General features: G+C 31.8%; 2 protein-coding genes across 2 annotated transcripts; both read left to right on the top strand.

Moving 5' to 3' along the window:
* Positions 1–213: 213 nt before the first annotated feature.
* Positions 214–6,865, top strand: LOC131847204 (sialin-like). Its single transcript, XM_059196691.1, has 13 exons — positions 214–293; positions 363–518; positions 881–990; positions 1,521–1,650; positions 2,260–2,344; positions 2,848–3,065; positions 3,308–3,463; positions 3,916–4,051; positions 5,110–5,237; positions 5,319–5,429; positions 5,800–5,921; positions 6,480–6,560; positions 6,667–6,865. The coding sequence occupies exons 1-13, from the start codon at positions 267–269 to the stop codon at positions 6,725–6,727; spliced, it is 1,521 nt and encodes a 506-aa protein (XP_059052674.1). The 5' UTR covers positions 214–266; the 3' UTR covers positions 6,728–6,865.
* Positions 6,866–7,741: 876 nt separating this feature from the next.
* Positions 7,742–17,580, top strand: LOC131847168 (arginyl-tRNA--protein transferase 1). Its single transcript, XM_059196647.1, has 8 exons — positions 7,742–7,901; positions 8,947–9,073; positions 9,654–9,931; positions 11,671–11,739; positions 12,131–12,318; positions 12,951–13,112; positions 16,331–16,512; positions 17,068–17,580. Exons 1-8 carry the CDS (start codon positions 7,817–7,819, stop codon positions 17,489–17,491), a joined length of 1,515 nt encoding a protein of 504 aa, XP_059052630.1. The 5' UTR covers positions 7,742–7,816; the 3' UTR covers positions 17,492–17,580.
* The last annotated feature ends 3,351 nt before the right edge of the window (positions 17,581–20,931 follow it).

The following is a 20,931-nucleotide window of genomic DNA, read 5'->3' as shown; positions in this document are numbered from 1 at the left end:
GATGTTATAGAATAATATTGCTACAAAATTTTAAACAGTGACATGTATGTGGCAGTTATAATTACTCTGTTTAGATAGTTTTGAAAATGTATTTAATAAACCTTACATAACCATTTCAATAAAATTTTATTTTATTTTTCTCCTCCCTATAAGTTTTTACTTCGCAGTATCACTCTATATACCTACGGTTAATCTATGTGGTTATGGGTTGGCTCAATGTAAATATTAGCTCTAAACAAATAATAACGGCAAGTTCTTTGGAAGTGATGATTAAAATTAGGGTTCGTGCATTAGTAAGTGAGAAGACATCAATAACATTATGTTATTATATAGAAAAATATTTAAATATTCATTTTTTTTAGATTGGAGTTATGATTTTTCTAGGATACTTCTTGATTTATTTAGTTCGTTATAACCTAAGTGTGCATATAGTTGCTATGGCTCAGATAACAAAAAGAGAGGACAACGACGTATATAACGGTACCAATATTAAAAGGATCTCGAATATCATATCTGGGGTCAGTTAATTTCATTTAATGACATTTTTGTGTTAATTACACTTTCACTAAGCTCTTCCTTTAGCACGAGTAAGTTAATCTTATATACAAAATTGTCGTGTCACAATATTAGTTACCATACTCCGAAAAGGCTTGACTGAGTTATATGAAATTTTTGCAACCGAAACACAGTAACACAGAAGTTTGCTTGGCAACTGAAATAGGTGAGCCTGAGTTACGCAGACGACATTTTATAAAGTCTACCTCTAGGTAGGTGGAGACGCCTTCACTAAAAAGTAAACACTTTAGTACACAATAATATTCTATACTTTAAAAATGTAAGAAATTAACAATGATGTAAATCATCGTAATATTTTTTACAGAGTGTGTTAGACTTAATGAACTGGGATGACATGAAAGTGGCAAAGTTATTTTCAGCATACCACATAGGCTATTGCATCTGTTTCCCTATTTTTCACACTATTGGAGACAGGTAAACAGTTCAGACTAAAAATCGAAATTGGGTGGATGAAGATTTCATTATAATTACGAATATATTTTTTAAGTATCTACAAAGTGCTACTTAAATTTCATTTAACACAAGTTGTTCTGAATTGTGTAAAGATATACACTATGTGTATAAAATACCTATCTAAATATATTATATAACAGATTTAAGTAGCATACCTACATAAACAAACGCGTAGGTATAATACATACCTACTTGCACTTTCTCTCAAGAAAATGTCCGTTGGGTTTTCCTTGCTAAGTAGTACAACGACCTTTTTAATTGTTATGTAACATATTTGTGACAATGCGATTAAACCATTGTCCCTTTTGTATTTCAACACATATTACATTCAACGCAATAGAAACATCCAGAAGAAATCCAGTTATAGGAATGTGAGATCTTTGACCGAGTCGTCCGTGGCATAGCCTGACACCGGTACAGGTTGAATCATCTTTGCACGTTAAAATTAGCACTGTGTACCACAATGGCGCCTAAACCAGTTCACGTCACAGGCTCGGCCCTACATGGGTGGTGGGGATCGCCGGGATGACATCAGGTGTACTAAGCTGCCTCTCGCCAGCATCAGCGTACTATAGCTTTTGGGCTTTATTCTTTGTACGCATTATAAAAGGATTTTGCGCTGTAAGTGTATATTGGCGTATTCTCTTCGTTTTCCTTATACCATTTTGTTTCAATTTTGTTTGTAGTAGATATTTAAAAATGCAGCTTAAGTGCTAACACATGTTCCGCAAAAAAGCAAATGATTTTATTTCTGATATTGTGGCAAAGTATTTACTTTGACATGTACAGTTAGTTGTAATGGGTACATAGCCTAAACCGTTAGCATTCATGAACTTGATAGTTTTCCTTGATCAAAGTTTAGTCCATGATTATTTGTCAAAATAAGAAAATTGATATTAGAATCGAAATCATATCAATATGATGTTATTGAATCTCTTCAAAGAGAAATGTTTGTAATATACCTTCCTAACCTTCAATGGCATTAAAAGGTATCCTTATATGGGTAGAGAGGTATCACCTAATAGAGCCATCTAAATTATTTTTATGCGAATATATTACATTGCAAAAGTCAGTTTACTGGCCATAGTAATTCATTAAATATTTTCCTCAATGGACAGCATAGATTTTATTCAATAATAATCAATATTAACAGACACTACCAACTTTGTTTTGTTGGAGAAATTTGTTAGGCTGTATTTAAAATTAGTAAACTCTTGTATACACTTGCAGGGAGCCATGCAACCCAGCATGGTACAAGTATTAAGACATTGGGTACCACCTATAGAGAGAAATCATTTTATGTGGGCTTATTGTGGTAAGAATACAATTTATTAATGAATAAGCTACAAAACATCAATTCACAGTTTAGTAGATATATATATCTATAGGTTATAACAATTTACTACTATAATAAATTATATATTTAGTTATAAATATTAAATAAATTGTAGACCTATGAATATAATTTTGTACTAATGCTAATAGAGTTAGAATACAAATAGAAATATAAGTTAGTTTGTAATCGTTGCCTGTAAACAATATGAAGACCATCCTTCAGTGTCACCAACAGTAATTAAGTAAAAACTGATGTCATTTATATGAGCGCTTCTTTTTTCTGAAATAAAAGGTTAAACCTTATGTCAGTGTATACCGGAATGGTGTAAAAATTAGCTTTCCCAAGGTCTCATTCTGTATTGTTATCAGCTAAAATATTGACATTTATTTTTGGATTAGGTATATACTCAATTTAGACCTAGGTCTTACAACGACAGATTCATTATTCATTATAACTGTATGATTATACATAGTGTTTTCCAGGAATCACAACAGGAACATTTTCCACTTTCCTTATTTGCGCTGCGGTGCACTACTATTCTCAATGGCCTGTGGGTTTCTATATATCCGGCGGAATGCAAGTAATATGGTCAGCTTTATGGCTCTTTGTAGTTACAGACCGTCCCGATACACATACATATATTTCTAATGAAGAATTAACTTATTTAAGTAATACAATTGGAACAGTGTTCACAATTCAGGCAAGTTGAATATTTTCCCTTCAGCAGTCAATTACAATATTATAGTAAAAATACTATTCATTCCAATATTATAAATCCGATAGTGAGTCTGTTTGTTCCTTATTAAGACAAAACAATCGAAATGCTCCTATTAAAATATACATGAATATATATGTATTTTATCTAAAAAAAAACAAAGTCGCGGATACCTGTTGTAAAAAATATGAAAATGAATATTACTAAGTAATATTTAAACATTTCAGTTGACAAATTCTCAAGCGCCATGGAAATTGATATTAAAGTCTGTTCCATTTTGGGCCCTATGTATCTTAAACTTCGGGTACGCTTGGATGATTATATCTTTGTGTATTTATGGACCATTTTATTATTCAAAGATAGTCAAGTATAGCATTTACAGCGTAAGTATTGCCTAATTTTCTATACTTGTATAATTAGATGCTTTTCTTTCTTTTAGACGAAAATATTAAAAATACATACCATCAATGGGTCAAATCATAATGGGTAGGCATTATGATTTGACCCATTGATGGTCTCGGTGTATAACGGCTTAAGTACTTACTTTACTTCCGATGGTCGCGGGTTCGATTTCTAGCACGGTGCAAAATTTGTATTTTTGAGTACGACTGTTTGTATCGGTCTGGACGTTTTCTATGTACATTATGTATATATTTAAAAAAAAAATTATATCCGTTGTCCAGTTCCAATAACACAAGCTCTGCTTACCTTGCTTGTGGGACTAGATGCCGTTATGTTAATTGTCCCAGGTTATTTATTTATTTTATTTATGACGTATTCCATTATTATTAATTTAAATATAATTAATAATAGTATAATTGTACCTATTACGCAGGCTTCAGCGTTAACAGCTTTACCATTTTTCTGCCGGTTGGTGTTAGGTACTGTAGTGATACAAACATTTCACTGGTATAAACACAACGCTAAGATGAAAAGAATTAAACATATAAGGAAATATTTTATTGTTATATGTAAGTAAAAGGTAATAACTGTCAATAGGTTAATAAACCTTATTAAAATAATAATTACGGAGGTCTAGAACTGAAGATAATATTATTATTAGAGCACAGTATCTCATAAGCATATAATAGATGTTAATAATTAACGTATATGGGATTTTTGACCGTAAGTACTTTTCTGGGATGTAAAATATTCATTAGATATTATTTCAATATTATTTTGTAGCCACTCCAAGTAGGTTAAGCATCATATAAGTAAATAGATGTTTACCTCCTTCATTCGGTCTAGCCGTATACAGATAACTATTACATCTATGTGGACAACCATCAAGCAACAACGTTACGTTCCATGGTTCGATCTTTGCCTTAGAATAAGGTTAAACCTAGGTCATATTATACCTACTCCCATTTTTATAATCTTTGTATATACTCAATTAAATGTACAGACATATTATTATGAAGATAGCAGTTATATTATGAATAATTAAAAACCGAAATTAATGTAAATCTAATAAATTAAATTAATAAAGAAGAGTTTTAAACTTGACGCGGTCATTATTTATACGTATAATTAGTAAAAATCACGGGATCTTACCACGTTTTATATTTATTTGCTGAGTTCCCGATATTTCGGTAGTGTTTCAACCACCATGATCACGGGTAAACAAAATAAATATAAAACGTGGTAAGATCCCGTGATTTTTACTAATTATACGTATAAATAAAGAAGAGTTCTTAATATAAACTTTCGATACATAAAAAAATATGTAAAAGTGTAGATTGCAGTGTCACAGAGCAATAAAATAACGGCATAATACTTACTGCAATTTAAACCTACATAAAAATGATGCCCTTGTTTACTTTCTCTTTGAAATCAAATTCCGAAATAAATTCGCAATGTAGGTACTGTTAGTACATGGTTCAATGGCGAGTCTGCAGCAGGACCGATCCCGCGCTTTCTCCATTCCACAGTTTGCGGAAAAACACTAAAGAATTTAAGATCCCATTTATTAAAAATGTGGTTAATTATATAAATACTATAATATACTAAATAAAACTTTCATTGTCAGCCCACGTGATCCCAGGATTTCTAATATGTATCTGCTGGTTACTTAGCATAGTTCCTGGGCCTATTTTGATAACCATATCTGTTGCATTAACTGCGGCTGGTATGGATCTGACTCTGGATCTCTGTTATGTAAGATATTCTTATGGCTACCATATATTCTAATATTACGCGAAATAAATGGATATATTATATTTACTATACAATTTGCAGGAGTTAACGCCAACATTTGTCAATTCAGTGAATACAGTCATAAAAATAGTTGGAAATATGTCTGGAATTATTTTATCTTTCTGTGTTGGTCACGTTACACATATATATAAAGTAAGTTACATTACACATAAACATAAATATAAAGTAATTTTTTTATCACTTTATAGACATTTATATTAATATAATTGGATAATACTTAGTTGCCATAGTTGTTTGCTATTTATAGCTTAGGTAAAAATAAAATTTTAAGTGGGCAATAAAGAACAAACCTGTATGTTAATTAGGACATAGGCAATTCAGGTAAATTTGGAAATTAAGTCATAATTATTTCTTAATACTCGTATTAAAGTTTATGTCTAAATAATATGTTCAAATTTACAGGTCACATACTCTATTTTTTACTTAGTTATATTTTAGTCAATACAATGGTCGGTAGATAAATTCAGTCTTTATCATTAAAGATCACGAATTGAAATTTCAGAATATACCTCTTACGTGGAAACATATCTGGTGTTTTCACGCTTTGGTCTTACTCTTGAGTGGATTTATTTTTCTTATATGGGGGGAAACCCATACTCAACCATGGAATTTTCAAAGAAATAGGTAACTAATATTGTTAATTCTAGTAAGTACTGTTATAATATTTTTTCTTATAGGTATCTACGTAACTAATAAGGATGTATGTATTATTGCATAGATAAAAATTACAGTCATAAAATAATTTAGAGACTATGCGGGCAAAGATGGACTTATGCTTAGAAGAGATCTCTTTCAGTCTACTCAAAAAAGTGGCATAGGTGGTATTGAATGGGTATAATTGGTGCAAAAAAGAATACAAAGTCAAAAACTATAATAAGTATATAATTTAATGTACATCTTTTAATTATTTATTGTCTAATGGTGCACTCACCTGCGCTAACGGTATATGCTGGCAGGGCTCTAGTAGAATGTTTGAAGGTGATAATGTGAGTATGGAGTTAGGTCTGTTAGCCCATGAAACAAATTCATTAGGAAATAATCACAATGATTCCAATTGATGAAATAGGTATAATATGCAGGAAAGTTGTGTCTTCACACAGTCTAAACTTTTGCAATGTCTAGGTTTACAAATATTTATTTGTTGTAGGTAAGTAGGTACATTAATTATTTTGTTGCTTATAGAACAAAACGTACTTGTGCAAGAGCTGTTCCAAAATCTTCTATTATGTCTAATATTATGGAAGTGGAGGAAGATGATTCGTTGTAAGTTGCACTTAAGTACATAAATGAGACTTGCACAGTATTATGAGGTATAACGTTATTCTGTGCATACACCAATGTTAAACTGTTTGGAAAATATTTGTTTCAGGAATCGAACGGCGAATCAAACTAGAAATCAAAATGCATTTTTTAATAACGTTTTAAAATAAAAATTTATTGTGTTAATCGATCGACTTATTTTGTACCTACATTTTGTGTTATAATAGTTATTACTAAATGTATTTTTGTATGCCTTTGTATATTCATACTACATAAACATTTAGAGTTACTACAAATAAAGTCCCATAGATTTGGTAAGTGGCAGAAAATAATGACAATACTTGAAAGTCATGAGGCAATTTATGTTGTTTTATCACTTTGTAGCCATAAAGCTCGAGTAACTAACACTTTCTGTGAACCTATATAGCTTGGCTTGGGTAAAACTATTTTTAGACTACCCTCATGACATAACCTCAACTCCAATTTCTCTTCCACAGATGTAAAAATAAAATAAAAACCTTTTATACCATGTACGCTGTAGCACGGTGTGGGTAACAGTTTAATTAACGTTACGTTTCACTCCTTAAAATAATTAAATAACTTAAAATTAATAACTGTCAACCGCACCATGCCACGGCGCACACAGTATAGATTTCTACCACAAATTAATAAAGTGATTACATACTTTCCTGTTTTAAGCAAGTAATCACTACGCAAATCTTAGTAAGAAATTAGACAATTCTTTTAAGAGGAAAGAAGTAAATAAAAGATTAATAAAGCAATAATTAATTTAATTAAAAAATGTTCATTTTTTTATTGGCGTAACAACTTAAGGTCTGGGGTGAAAGGTAAAAAAACATTATTTTCTTCTTTGTGACAGTACAAGGGTGAATATATTAAAAAGAACAAAAAAACTGATACTAACTGACAGATTAAATGACAGGTTGACTTTTATAGTCGACGTAAATAAATGGATGTATTTGTACAATTTTGATTCGACTTCGATCTTTTCATTTTATTTATATATTTAATATATCGCTTTTAATAAAAAACTGAAATTGCATAATTTCTTGTTAATGTGGTTAGAATATTATTAATATTTGATTTTATATGACATAAAATACGGCTGTTAATAAAGACTTAGAATTTTTTTTATTGTTTATTTAAAGTATTTTAAAACCATTGTTTTATAATTTCAGATTGACTTCATAATCTGCTGCTTATTTTTGTTTAAATCTAGTATATGTTTTTTAACTAAAATGCATAGCATTGTCGAGTACTTTTCTGGACAGGAAGGTAACAAATGTGGTTACTGCAAGAGTCCAAATACTAATTTTAGCCATGGTAAGTCGTATATTTTTATTTTAAACGGTGTTGTCTTTCTTATATTCTTTCTAATATCATTTATAATGTTATTGATATTTTTAGTTTACTGATTAGGTATAATATATATTTAACCTATATCGTTTTGCATGCCATAGTATGGCATTATTTTTAATTCTATAGATTATAATTATTTATGATCATATTTCTTTTATAATTTAAAGAAAATCAGCCCACAATGCTGTTGCATTTTTTTAAATAAATTGCATTTAATAAGTAAACAACATAAACAACTAAAAAAATAAAGTGTTCAAGTGGTGTGATTAGAAAATAATATTTGATAACCAGTTTCAAAGTTAAATACAACTCAGTTAATTTAAAAATCAGTAGAATTGGGTACTTGTTTTCGGAGTATCATAGTTTTATTGATTTTTATGTCTATTTCTTTTGTTTCTATAGAGAAAAAAAATCAGTGTACTTATAAATAAGTAGCACTTGTCAATTACTTTGATATGAAATAAGAGTTATTGTTAATAATAAACTTTAGTTTTCTGATATTAAGAGAGAAATTTATTTTCTATCAATAAGAGTTTTGCATTCACTTAATAATGCCAGCATGAAGTTGCTATGACTTGAGTTACAAATGTTTAAATATCTACTTATATATATTTCCATCTAATCTATTGAATTGAATACATAGTACAGTAGTAGTACTTAGAAATAATTTATCTTTAATATCTTTAATGAAGTTAATACACCTTAAAAATATTTTATAACATTATATTGTTGATTAAATATGAAGTTGTAATTTTTCAAAATTAGGAGCTAGTATTACTTCCTTTTATATAAGTCAATTAAATTAACCATGCCGTCTTAATCATTAACTAGATACTTTTAAAATGATATATTATACTTCTGTGTAAATTTAAAATTAAAGGAAAAAATAAATTTAAAAACTTTAAGTGCTTGTCTACAAGACAAAAAAAAAGGTACATTTTGAATACTGGCATTTTTCTATTTAACAGACAATATGTAATTTTTTTTTTAATTTCTGATGTTGTTCTAGGTATGTGGGCACATGCGCTAACTGTAAGTGATTATCAGGACTTAATTGACCGAGGTTGGAGACGCTCAGGAAAATATTGTTATAAACCTACTATGGATGTTACTTGTTGTCCAATGTATACTATTAGGTATATGATTTAATATACATAAGTTATTATTTCTAATTATTATATTAACATTTTAATAACTTCATGTTATTAAAAAGCTCTGAGTAGCCTGACTGGGACTGGGAAGTCACACATGATTAATGTAAATGATCTATATTTTGAGGGATTTTTTTCTTACAATTACCTGTCAATCTGAATCTAACTATTTCTACTACAGCCTTATAAAATAAGTAGATATAATTTAATTATCCCACCATCTAATCATCAAATAAACATCAGTTTAAGAATTCTAATAGATAGAAGTAAACTGAGAAGAGCTTCATATTATGCTATATTTTCTGGCAAGTTATAATAAATTTAAAAGGCATCTCCTGATGACTATAAAGTTGAATATAACTAAAATTAATGTAGTCCTCTATAATATAATAATAATAAATATAATAGTCATCTATAATAATTGCAAACATTGCTTGCTGATAAGAATATTTTTAATATGTGTATTTAAACATTAAAGAAGGCTTCAGTATTTTCCCTAACATTAGCCATGCTTTAAATATTTTCGGCATAAGTTTTCCTTATCAATCTTTTTTAATGTTTACAGGTGTAAAGCCTTAGAGTTCAAGGCCACAAAATCACAGAAAAAAGTTTTAAAGAGATTTAATAAATATTTGTTGGGACCAGATAATACTGAAAAACCTTTAAGTAATGCAGATAGAAAGATGTCTACATGTAGTAGCTTAGAGGATAATATGGAACATTTGCAAGAAACAAGAGAATGTTTTGTAGAACCTACTCGTAAACATCAGAACATTGATGTTACCAATATAGTGATTGGTACTGAAGAGTCTGATGAACTGAATGTTGATCATGTATATAAAGGTGAGTAAATATAATTTTAATATGTAATATGACTAACTTTGGGCAAGGCTTTAGTGTATAAATGTATTGAATGCTGCTTTATTTATATATAAATATTTTTTTTTTCGATAATACACTTTGTAAGTAGTTGTCTGTGTGAGTATCTCTGTCTATTTATTTCATCTGCCAAGCAACTTGCTTTGAAAGCTGTGTTGAAGGTTGATATAAGAGAGAGCATGAGAGGTGTGACATTTTAGCCCCTCAGAATGGCAATATGTGAGGCAGCAACATGATACCATCATGGATGGACATCACATGATAATGTGATATGATAGTGCTATTGATGTATATAGTATGGTTACCATTTAGAGATTTGGTATTAATCAAATTTCAATAAAATGGACCTGCAGATAAATAATAAATCCTGATGAGAAAGATAGACAGAGGAACTTTCTAAATTATAACACAACATTAATATGACATACTGATAAATGTGCTAACTGAATTATTAATTTTGGAATGGTGCACCTGCTTACGCTAACTAGACTGATGGAGCAACAGTGGATGATAGAATGATTTATTAAGCAATTATTTTGGCATACTATAACCACGATGGTTTCCAGTGGAAACTATATGAAGGCCAATATAGCTAGTAATGAGGACTAATGTTTATTACTCTACTCTCCCCTAACTAAAAGAAACAGTAGGCATATAATGACTATATCTTCTATTAATATGATGATCCTGCACTGGTTTACAACTAACAATCTTATGTTAAACGCTAAAAAAACAAAATGTGTTAATGTTTCTCTGTCTAAAAGTTTTAATACTAATTGCAACATAAAATTAAATGACGAATCTCTGGAATTTATAGAATCTACTGTTTTTCTAGGAATCACACTAGATAATAAAACACAATGGGGTGCACAAATTCAAAGCCTTGCAGCGAAACTAAGTTCAGCAGCTTTTGCCGTGCGTAAAGTTAGACAGTACACTGATACTGATACTGCTAGATTGGTCTATTTTAGTTATTTTCATAGTTTACTTTCTTATGGAATATTACTATGGGGAAAAGCGGCAGATATTAAAAATATATTCATATTACAAAAACGTGCCGTTCGAGCGATCTACTGTTTGAAGAGTCGTGACTCATTAAGAGAGAAATTCAAAGAGGCAAATATTCTCACCGTTGCTTCTCAATTTATATATTCAAATATCCTATATGTTCATAAAAATCTTGACTTATTTCCAAAAAACAGCAATATTCATAATATTAATACTAGATTTAAAGACAAACTTGCTGTCCCCAAGTATCGTTTAGAAAAAGTTAATAGGTCTTTTATGGGAATAGGTATAAAAATTTACAATAAAATACCAAAGGATATGTTGGAATTACCCTTAAATAAATTCAAAACATCTGTTAAATCATATTTACTGAGCAAAGCCTATTACTCACTAAACGATTACTTGAATGACGAGTATGCATGGCAATAGTTGTTCATGCACTGAATTTTCATTTAATGTTAGACATGGACACCTATATAAATATACATTTTAAATAAACTGGCTTTAAAAAAAAAGGTAATTCAATTGAGTTTCTTGCCAGTTCTTCTCAATTGGATCTATATACCGAACTGGACGGTAGGTAAAAAAAATAAAATTAGAATGTAAAAATTTGACGTTCATAAGCGGCTAAAATGCCTTACATGAATAAATGATTTTTGAATTTGAATTTGAATTTGATCTAATTTTTTTTTCAGGGGATGCTTCCGCAGAATCAAGTTTAGAGTTACCGGAAGACATTAACCAGAAAGATTTAAAAATAACTTGTATGTATAATTGCATATTTCTTCTATTTCATTTCAACTACTTGAATTAGACAGAATTCATTATCTCTTCAACTTGGTGTATAAAAAACATCTAATTAATATTTAGGATTTACAGGATAAGAGGCATGATATTTTCATCCCTTTGAATGTGATGTCTGTTGTGTATATATAGGCGACTGTTACCGCTTAATAAAGGTGATGACAATTATTTTGTTTTCCTAAATGAAATAAGCTGCAAGGACTATTTATACTCCTCCCAACATATGTGATGATTTTGGCGAAATAATGGTTAACACTAGAGCGATACATTAATATGATTGTTTCTATAGTCTCTGGTTGTTTTCTATGTAAATTATTTATATTTATAAAAAGTATTTAATTTTTTGTCTAGGTTCTGGGCCTGATCCAACAAGAGCACCGTGTAAAAAAGCAAAGCAAATAAGGCGCGAGAGGAAGTTAGAAAAACTCAAAGAAAAAGGTATTGATATAACAACTGTGAAAAATACCAACAAAAATAAGGAAAAACAAATAGAGGACTTCATAAATGATCTGCCGGATGACATTATACAGAAGTTAGAGGTATGTTATTGTTTTATGTTTTTTGTATGGATTAATTTAATTTGAAATAAAAACATTTACTTTGTAGGTAAACAGGTAAAGCTTGCATTAGTGGTAGTAGAAGTTTTTTTTCTATGTATAATATGTATGAAAAAAATATATATCTATGTATTTGTATCAGTTAACTAGTACCCATAACACAAGCTTTAGCTAGCTTAACTTGGGACTGACCTGAGTATATTATTATTATATTAACTTTTATTGTTATGTGTATATGTATATTTTTTTTTATTGAGTTCATTGGGCTATTGTCAGGTGCATGGATCTGTAGCACTGCGATCTATATAGATCTATTGTGCTGGCCCTTTTTAAAGCTCGCAACCTAGACCCGTCAGGGACAAGAATTTAAGGATACTTTTATTAGCGATGGTTTTTATCTCCTCAGGAAAGAGTGTAAACTTTCCAAAGGAGATATTTCGTTTATGCATGAGTGTAGTTGTACCACATAGGATGTGTAGTGGCGTTTCCTTTTCAGTTTGGCAAAATCAGCAGATTTTTGTTATATAGGCCTAGGTTTGCCATATGTTTGTTTATTTTGCAGTGTCCTGTGAGGGCCCTGGTCAATATTTATTTAGTAGTATTCATTATTTCAGATAAGGTTGGTACGTACCACGCCGCCCAGTTCAGAATGGTTGGCAACCGCTAAAGAGACACATCAAGTATATGTCAAGTATCAGACTGTTATACACAATGATAAGCCACAAAAGTGTCAGGAAGAGAAGTTTCAAGATTTTTTAGTGAAAAGTCCTTTACTAGTATGTATAATAATATTATTTTATTTTCCCTTCATAAATATATATGTATTTATACTGATAATATAAGTAAGGTGCAAAACTGAGTCAGTGTTCTGTCATTTTTTATTATATGAATTATAGTAACATTTATTAAAAGCTTTTTAAATTATATGTCTTATTATTTAAATCTATAACTCATTAATTACTTAATCCGTATAATTGTTGTCCACTATCTGTGCTTTAAAACTTTTACATAATTAATATTGATTGACACATTTTTGCACCGTGTTTAAAAACATATTTGGGTTCGAGTATGAATATGTTTAAACTTATCGGGAATAGTGTAGAGATCCAATTTCGCTTTGTTTGTTATTCAGTTTAAATTGATACATCACAGTGAACGCTTTTACTTCATACATATATTTTCGATACAGTCATGAAACCGATTACAAAGAATATTGTAGAATATGTTAAAGAACTCTTTAACATACATAAGTAACTACTTAAAAATGGAAAATCGGCAAGATATATCGCTCAAGAGTTAAATGTTCGTCAATCAACGATACAAAGAATTAGAGCCAAGTGTAAATTTTATATACCAATTAATGTGGAAGTCGTACTAAAAAATTATCTGATAGAGACGTAAGAAAAGTTATTCACTATTTAAGATCTGGTGAAGCGGCTTCAGCTTCTGTAGCGGTGGCGCTTTTAAAACAAGACACTGGCACGTCGGTGAATAAGTGGACTGTTCGTCGGGCATTACATAAAGCTAATATGCGAGCTGTCGAGAAGAAAAAAACCCTATTCTTACTAAAAATATATTAAAGCTAGAGAAAAATTCGCGAAACAATATATTAACTGGACTGGGGATGATTGGATGTGGGTTATTTGGTCGGATGAGACGAAAATTATTGCACAGATGGTAGAAAATGGAACTGGAAAAAAGAAGGTGAACCACTACAGGCAAAAGTCTTTATACAAACGGTGAAACATGGTGGTAATATTAAATTGTGGGGTTGTATGACAGCTTATGGCGTCGGACCTATTTACAAAATCGAATGGAATATGAATGCAAAAATGTACCACAATATTCTTAAGACACATATGTTAGAAGCCATTAAAAATATGGCCTACCCACTAAGTGAAATAATATTCCAACATGATAATGACCCGAAACACACATCGAAAATAGTAAAAAATTGGCTAAATAAGCATCCTGATCATCTCAGAGTCCGGATATTAATCCAATCGAAAATCGATTATGGGCATATGTACTTGAAAAGCATGCTTTTAAATCAATATGTAGCACCACCATCAAACTTAAACATTTTATGGGAACGTGTACAAGAACAGTGGTACCAAATTCCACCAGAGTACTGATGTAGATGTAGATGTAGGTTGGACTCCATTTCCGCAATTGGCCTCTCATTCGGGCCGTTGTGCGTGTAGAGCCAGGCTACTAATGTAGCCAGCCAAGCTCCTCCCAGAAGCGCAGAAGTCTCCTGGTGTCTTCGCAGGCTTCTCGGAGCGACCTCACCGTTCCGAGGATTTGATTTCGTTGCGTGGTCACTGCTTCGCACTCCAGGATTACATGAGCGGCCGTTTCCTCGGCTACAAAGCAGCCCCGGCATAGGGGACTGTCTGTAGCACCTATTGTGTACAAATGTTTACAAATTATCATTGTTTTTATGTTATGCCTGTCCAGATTTATTAGGCGTTTTGTCATTCTTTGATTTGTTCTAGGAATTGCCACTTTTGATTGTTTGCAATCGGTGGTTTGTTTCCATCTTTTGTTTTGTATCTCAGTGGATCTTTGGCGAATCCAGGATCGAAATTGTGAGAATGGTATTGGCAAAAACGGGGGGGGGGGGCTGCTACCGTCATGCCTGATCCTCTTCTTGCCAATTCGTCCGCGGCATTATTTCCATATGATCCACTATGCCCTTTTATCCACTGGATGGTTACACCGTTGTGCTCTGCCACTTTGTCCATGATATTGTGACATTCGATTATTAATGTGTTGTTTGATTTCCTGTTCTGTAGTGCTTTTAGCACGGCAGCACTGTCCGATATAAATTTTATGTTGAAATTATTGACACCTAACTTTTGCACTGTTCGTGCTGCCTCAGTCAGGGCAACGCATTCACATTGGAAATTCGAACTGTGTGGGCCGAGTGGTATGTATAAGTTCATGTTGAGGTCAAGGGAGTGTGCTCCTGCTCCTGAACCGTTATGTGTTTTGGAACCATCTGTGTATATGCGTAGTTCATTTACAGCAGATTGATCTTGTTCCTCCTGATTCAATTGTATCTGGTATTTCCTGTTAAATGAGTGAAGTTTGAGTTGTATCACACGGAGCTGCAATCAAAGGTTCGTATTCGATTGGTTGTTTCAGGATGTGAGTGTGAGAACTATTATGGTTTTTGCCCCATAGACCAAGATGGTATAGTCTTATGGCAGCTATGGCTGCCTCCTGTTGTATGTACAAATCGAGGGGTGTTATATTGAGGGCTATTTCAATTGCTGTTGTTGGGGTAGTTTTCATACATCCCGTGATTGAAGAGCATGCAAGTCGTTGAAAGGACCTTAGTTTGTTGACTGTGGTCGTGAGTTTCGACCTTGTCCTCCAAACCAAGGCCCCGTACACGAGCATTGGTCTTATCACTGCTGTGTATACACACCACACACAGCACACACCAGAGTACTGTGAAAGACTTGTGAAAAGTGTAGAAAACAGATTGTATGCCGTTAAAAAAGCAAAAGGTCTTTGTCTTTGGTCTTTACCAAATATTGAAATTCTGAAATCAATATTTTTGTTTCACTGGTGCAAAAGTGAACCAATTGTATTTGCGATAATCATAAACCAAAAGTATGTTTAAGCTTATCAGATAGTCGTAACTAAAGTAATAAATAAATGTAGTTTTTAATACCGTAATTCGTTTATTATTTAACAATTAATTCTAAATTTTTTACGCTACTTTTTATGGAAATGTTAAGTACTGACTCAGTTTTACACCTTACTGTATATCTCACAACGTACTTCTACTGCAGCCAGCAATCGGTGGCTGTACTAATATACAATATACACCTATTTTAGCCGCCAAGCAGCTTACTTTGTACTTTAAAGTCTTCTAGAGGTACCTACTCAGAATGAGGTACCAAAGTAGTCAACTTTTTATAATCTAACATTTTGAGATTGACATGTGATATGATCATATTAATATAATACTTTTTTTTAGGAAGAAAAAACAGAGACAGGACCACCTTGTGGCTATGGGTCTTTTCATCAGCAGTACCGGTTGGACGGCAAGTTGATTGCTGTAGGAGTTATCGACATATTGCCAAAGTGTGTTTCTTCAGTTTATTTCTTCTATGACCCAGAGTATATGAATCTAACATTGGGCACTTATGGAGCACTCAGGTATTTACTGCTTTAAAATTATATTTAACCTGATTTTTTTATTTTTAGATCTATTCACGATATTTTACCGACATATAATTGAAGTCATACTATAAACTTATTTTATTTCCTGCTCTGTTAATGAATCTTATATAAAGCTAGTTGGAATACATTTTAGTGGATTAAAGCACAAAAATTTGAAACAAAACTATTCTGCTTAGAATCTTCAGATCATCAATCAAAGTAATATTTAATATAATTTACTGCGACCTGTGCTTTGTATAAAAGGTTCACACTTCATCTTGTTAATATAGTTAAACTGGTTTTTATCTCGTGACCACGGCTAGTGCAACCTAGTCGAGTGTCGAGAGAGGTAAACCTTTATTTGCCATCAAATTATTCATGTTAAACGAAAAAGTTTAAAAATAAGTTTTCTTTTGAATTTTTATTATTGCTGTATAGTATTTGTGTGTGAAAGAGTGTACATGTAAAGTCAGTAAATATTTGGCTGACATTTACTTTTTTTTGGTCCTCACTGTAATGTGATGTTTTAAGAGATATTTTTTATGTTTTTAGAGAGATCGAATTCACAAGACGATTAAATTCAATGGCTCCTGAGTTGAAATATTATTACATGGGGTTTTACATCCACAGCTGCATAAAGATGAGGTACAAAGGCAACTTTTTTCCTTCGGATCTTCTGTGTCCTGAGACCTACCAATGGTTTAATCTAAAAGACTGTATACCTAAGTTTGAGTCGAGGCCATATTCTAGGCTAGATACTGATATAGACAATATTGACGGAAATTATCCTACCGATAAAGATATAAATTATATACCTGTTTCTGTCAGAGGAAATGTTTGTCTGTATAAAACATATAGAAGAATCTGTAAAATTGGTCAGAAAAATGATGATGACAAGGAAGGAGTCACAGAATATGCTCAATTAGTTGGCGCCAAAATGGCGAGAAAGTTGATTTTAGTTAGAGAAAATATATAGCGTTTTATATTCAGAGATAGAGAAATTGGAAATGTATTATTTAATGTAGAATTCATTATTACTTATGTTGTCAACCGGGTCTTAACACGTATAACAACAATAACCTCTCTTGACGTTTCGACTAGGTTGCAATAGCCGTGGTCACGACCTGACTGTAGTCAGCGATGTCAATATAGATAGGTGTCAACAATTTTGTTTACTACCGACAGATTGTCCAATGAAAGATCGCGACACACAGCACTCACGGTATCCGTACACTTATTACGTGTCATCATCACACTTATTGACTTTATTTATGACTGAATCCAGTTAAGTTGAAGTCATCTTTTCTGTTGAAAATGGGATATTTTTTTATTTCAATCGTCTCCCGTACCATTCGTGTGTAATAGTGGAGTAGAGAGGACCTTATAGTCGTATTTTTAATTAGACGAAGTCAACTGACGTTTACTGTGTTGTCAGTATTTGATGAAATAAAAATAGTGTTGTGACAAAGTGAATAATTGAAAAAACTCCTGAATTAATGCAATTGCCTCGATTGTCTAGTTTAGTGAATAGTTAGTCCGCCGAACTGCCGATATCGGGTACGAGTTTTCGACGACTACCTATAGTATATACCTGTACTGAATACCGAGTATTTTAAACATAAAGAAAAAAATTGCGAGGAAACTTTTAAGACTGTCCTAATTACAATACATCATGTAGTTGAAACTATAGATGTATAAAATATAACAATATATAACATAATATAGTTAGGTAATAAAAATAAAAAACTTCGCTTATTACAAAATTTGTTTTTATTCATCATCAGATAAAAAAATCATTGTCACTTTCAGCGACATTAATTATAAATCTGTCTGAAAATTTGTCAATAATTTATCTTTGAAACAGTGTTTCGGTCCACGTTTCTCCGGAGACTTAAATTGTTCATTTTCTTTGTGTTCTTTTAATACATTGTAGATTGAGGTCACACCAATTCCCAAAATGTCAGCTGTTTTCGAAATACATTCTTTTTTTTCAGGAGCCTCAATAGGTAATAGTAAAGCAGCTTTCGCCTCAAAGACGTGTTTGTAGACGTATTGTCTCATAAGTTTTTCGGTAACGCTTAAAGCAATCCATAGTCTCTTCTTTCTTAGAGACAAGCGTTGGCTTGACGTGTTTGGTTGAGGATCCATACTGTTTGTACGAAACAACATAGCAAATATACAATAAACAACAATTACCTCAAACACAACATAAAGAAAAACTTAACAAAACAGCGTGAGCGCAAAAAAACGTGCTCTTAGACCAGAGGTTAGAAGCCGAATTACGAACAAAATCGCTCGCGACGTTGATCGGTGTTGGCACTAGTAGCCGCGCGCTTTGTAATAAGCCGTCAAAAAACTGATTGTAGTTACATACCACTAGTAACTTATATCAGAGCACATTTATACAATTTTATTGTAAAATAGAAATAATATTCTTCTGTAGTTTGAAATGATTAAACTATTCACACTCATTGTTCATTCATCTGACCGAGAACTGAACGCATCACTATTACTTTCAATATGGCAACATTATTTTACATAGTGACATTAGCTACTGTCAGTTAGCTTCGTCTAATTAAAAATACGACTTTAGATGCATGCAATTCAATCCAGTGATTTGTTCCAGCGTTCAGCAGATGATGGCAAATTTTGGATGGTTGTCGATTTTTACTGCTGCGATATGCTCTGCAATTTTAACTGCAGTAAGGAAAAGCTAAGCGTCTACAAAATTTAGACGCTTAGCTTTTCCTTTGGAGAACGTAAATTGTTCGTTACTTTGAAGGCAGATACTATATAGTCTTAATGGAGTATTTATTCAGTGCAGTTCCAGTTTTATCCGCTATTCCTCTTATGTGTGTCATGTACGCTGGTTGTCTGTTCACTTTCGGTTTCTTAGCTTCTATTACGTGCTTACGTTGCCGTCTACTCATTATGTACCCGTCTCTCTTAAGCACTTCATGAACGTTCTTCATCCATACATTCAGAGGCACAGAGATCTTGCGCTTTGATTATGAGTGTAATAACAACTGATTGTAGATGTAGCGTGTGGTGGAGTAGAGACATGAAGGTTTTTTCTTTCGATCGACAGTCTAGTGACGGTAGTAGGTAGGTAAAACTGCTGACAGCTATCTACATTGACATCGCTGTTACTCCAGTCAGCTCGTGACCACGGCTAGTGCAGCGTAACCTTTATTTACTATAAAATTATTCGTGTAAAGACCCAGCTAATAACATAAATAATGTATATTAAATAAGACAGTTTAAGAAATCATTATATTAAAAAACAGATTAGTTAATTTAATTTTTTTTTAACGAGATCCCAAATATTCTTTATGTACGTATGCAGGTAGTACATATTTACCTAAAATCCTGTTACGTACCTATCCGAAAATGAAATTAAAATTATTCAAACAATTTAATGAAGTTACATTATTGTATACTTATACAGTATAGTGATTAACGCTTTTAATTGACAATGTTATTTGACATACAAATAGTAAGTAGCGTCAAATTTCAGAGTACAGAGAAGAATTGATATGGGTAAATAGGTACTTAATGTAATAAATATTATATGTGATAGTGAAATTACTAGGTAGTCATCTGATTTGATCATATAACTGTGAAAACGTTCAACTGATGCCTCTGGTGTTTAAATGTGCCCCGGTATACCATACTTTTTGTTTTTAGTGAATTATATAATTGGAATGCCAAACAATTTTATGGCCCACCTGATGTTAGGTTAGTGTGGTGGCTTGCGTTGATACCCGGCAGGACTAAACTGTCTTGCCACCTTACAATTATAGCTGTTTAATAAGCTGCTGAAGGCTATTTTTAAATCATATATTATCAAATTTTCCTTTAATTTTAGATAATTTGTAATCACTAGTCACGTGCATATCGTCTCATTTGATTGTTAATATTCTTAAAAAGCTTAGCTTTGAACGTTGTTAAAAATTAGTGCGAATATTGAGAGAAATGCATAATCATATAAATTATAAGAATACATTATAATGGCGTGGAACAATAATTAAGCATAGTATGTAGAATTGTCCTATCTGTTGCCATACAGTAATACGTGCACCGGTTTGCGTCCAGGAGACTATAATACTTCAAATTTATTCTTAAAAACTATAGTTTTATACAATGTAATATATACAGTTCCTTTGCATTAATAAACAGGTGAACAGTGTTTAGTTTGTTTAGGTATACACAGCAGGATTATGTATATACTGGTAAATACATAATCTTTTTATTGTTAATACAATAAAACGATTATGTATTTACTGTCTGATATTAGAAATTTTTGCCACGAACCCCTTCTTAATTAAATTATCAACTCTACCTTCTCTCTTCCTACACTTTTTCTATATTATTATGGTTCATTTGGAAATGCATTTTGTAAATAGGTAGTTTTGA

Source organism: Achroia grisella, unplaced genomic scaffold (genome assembly GCF_030625045.1).
Source record: "Achroia grisella isolate CSIRO2021 unplaced genomic scaffold, CSIRO_AGI_Agris_v1 utg516, whole genome shotgun sequence".
In the NCBI taxonomy this organism is placed as follows: Eukaryota; Metazoa; Arthropoda; class Insecta; order Lepidoptera; family Pyralidae; genus Achroia; species Achroia grisella.
Note: the sequence above shows the minus strand (reverse complement) of the source record. Positions and strands in the feature narration are given on the sequence as shown.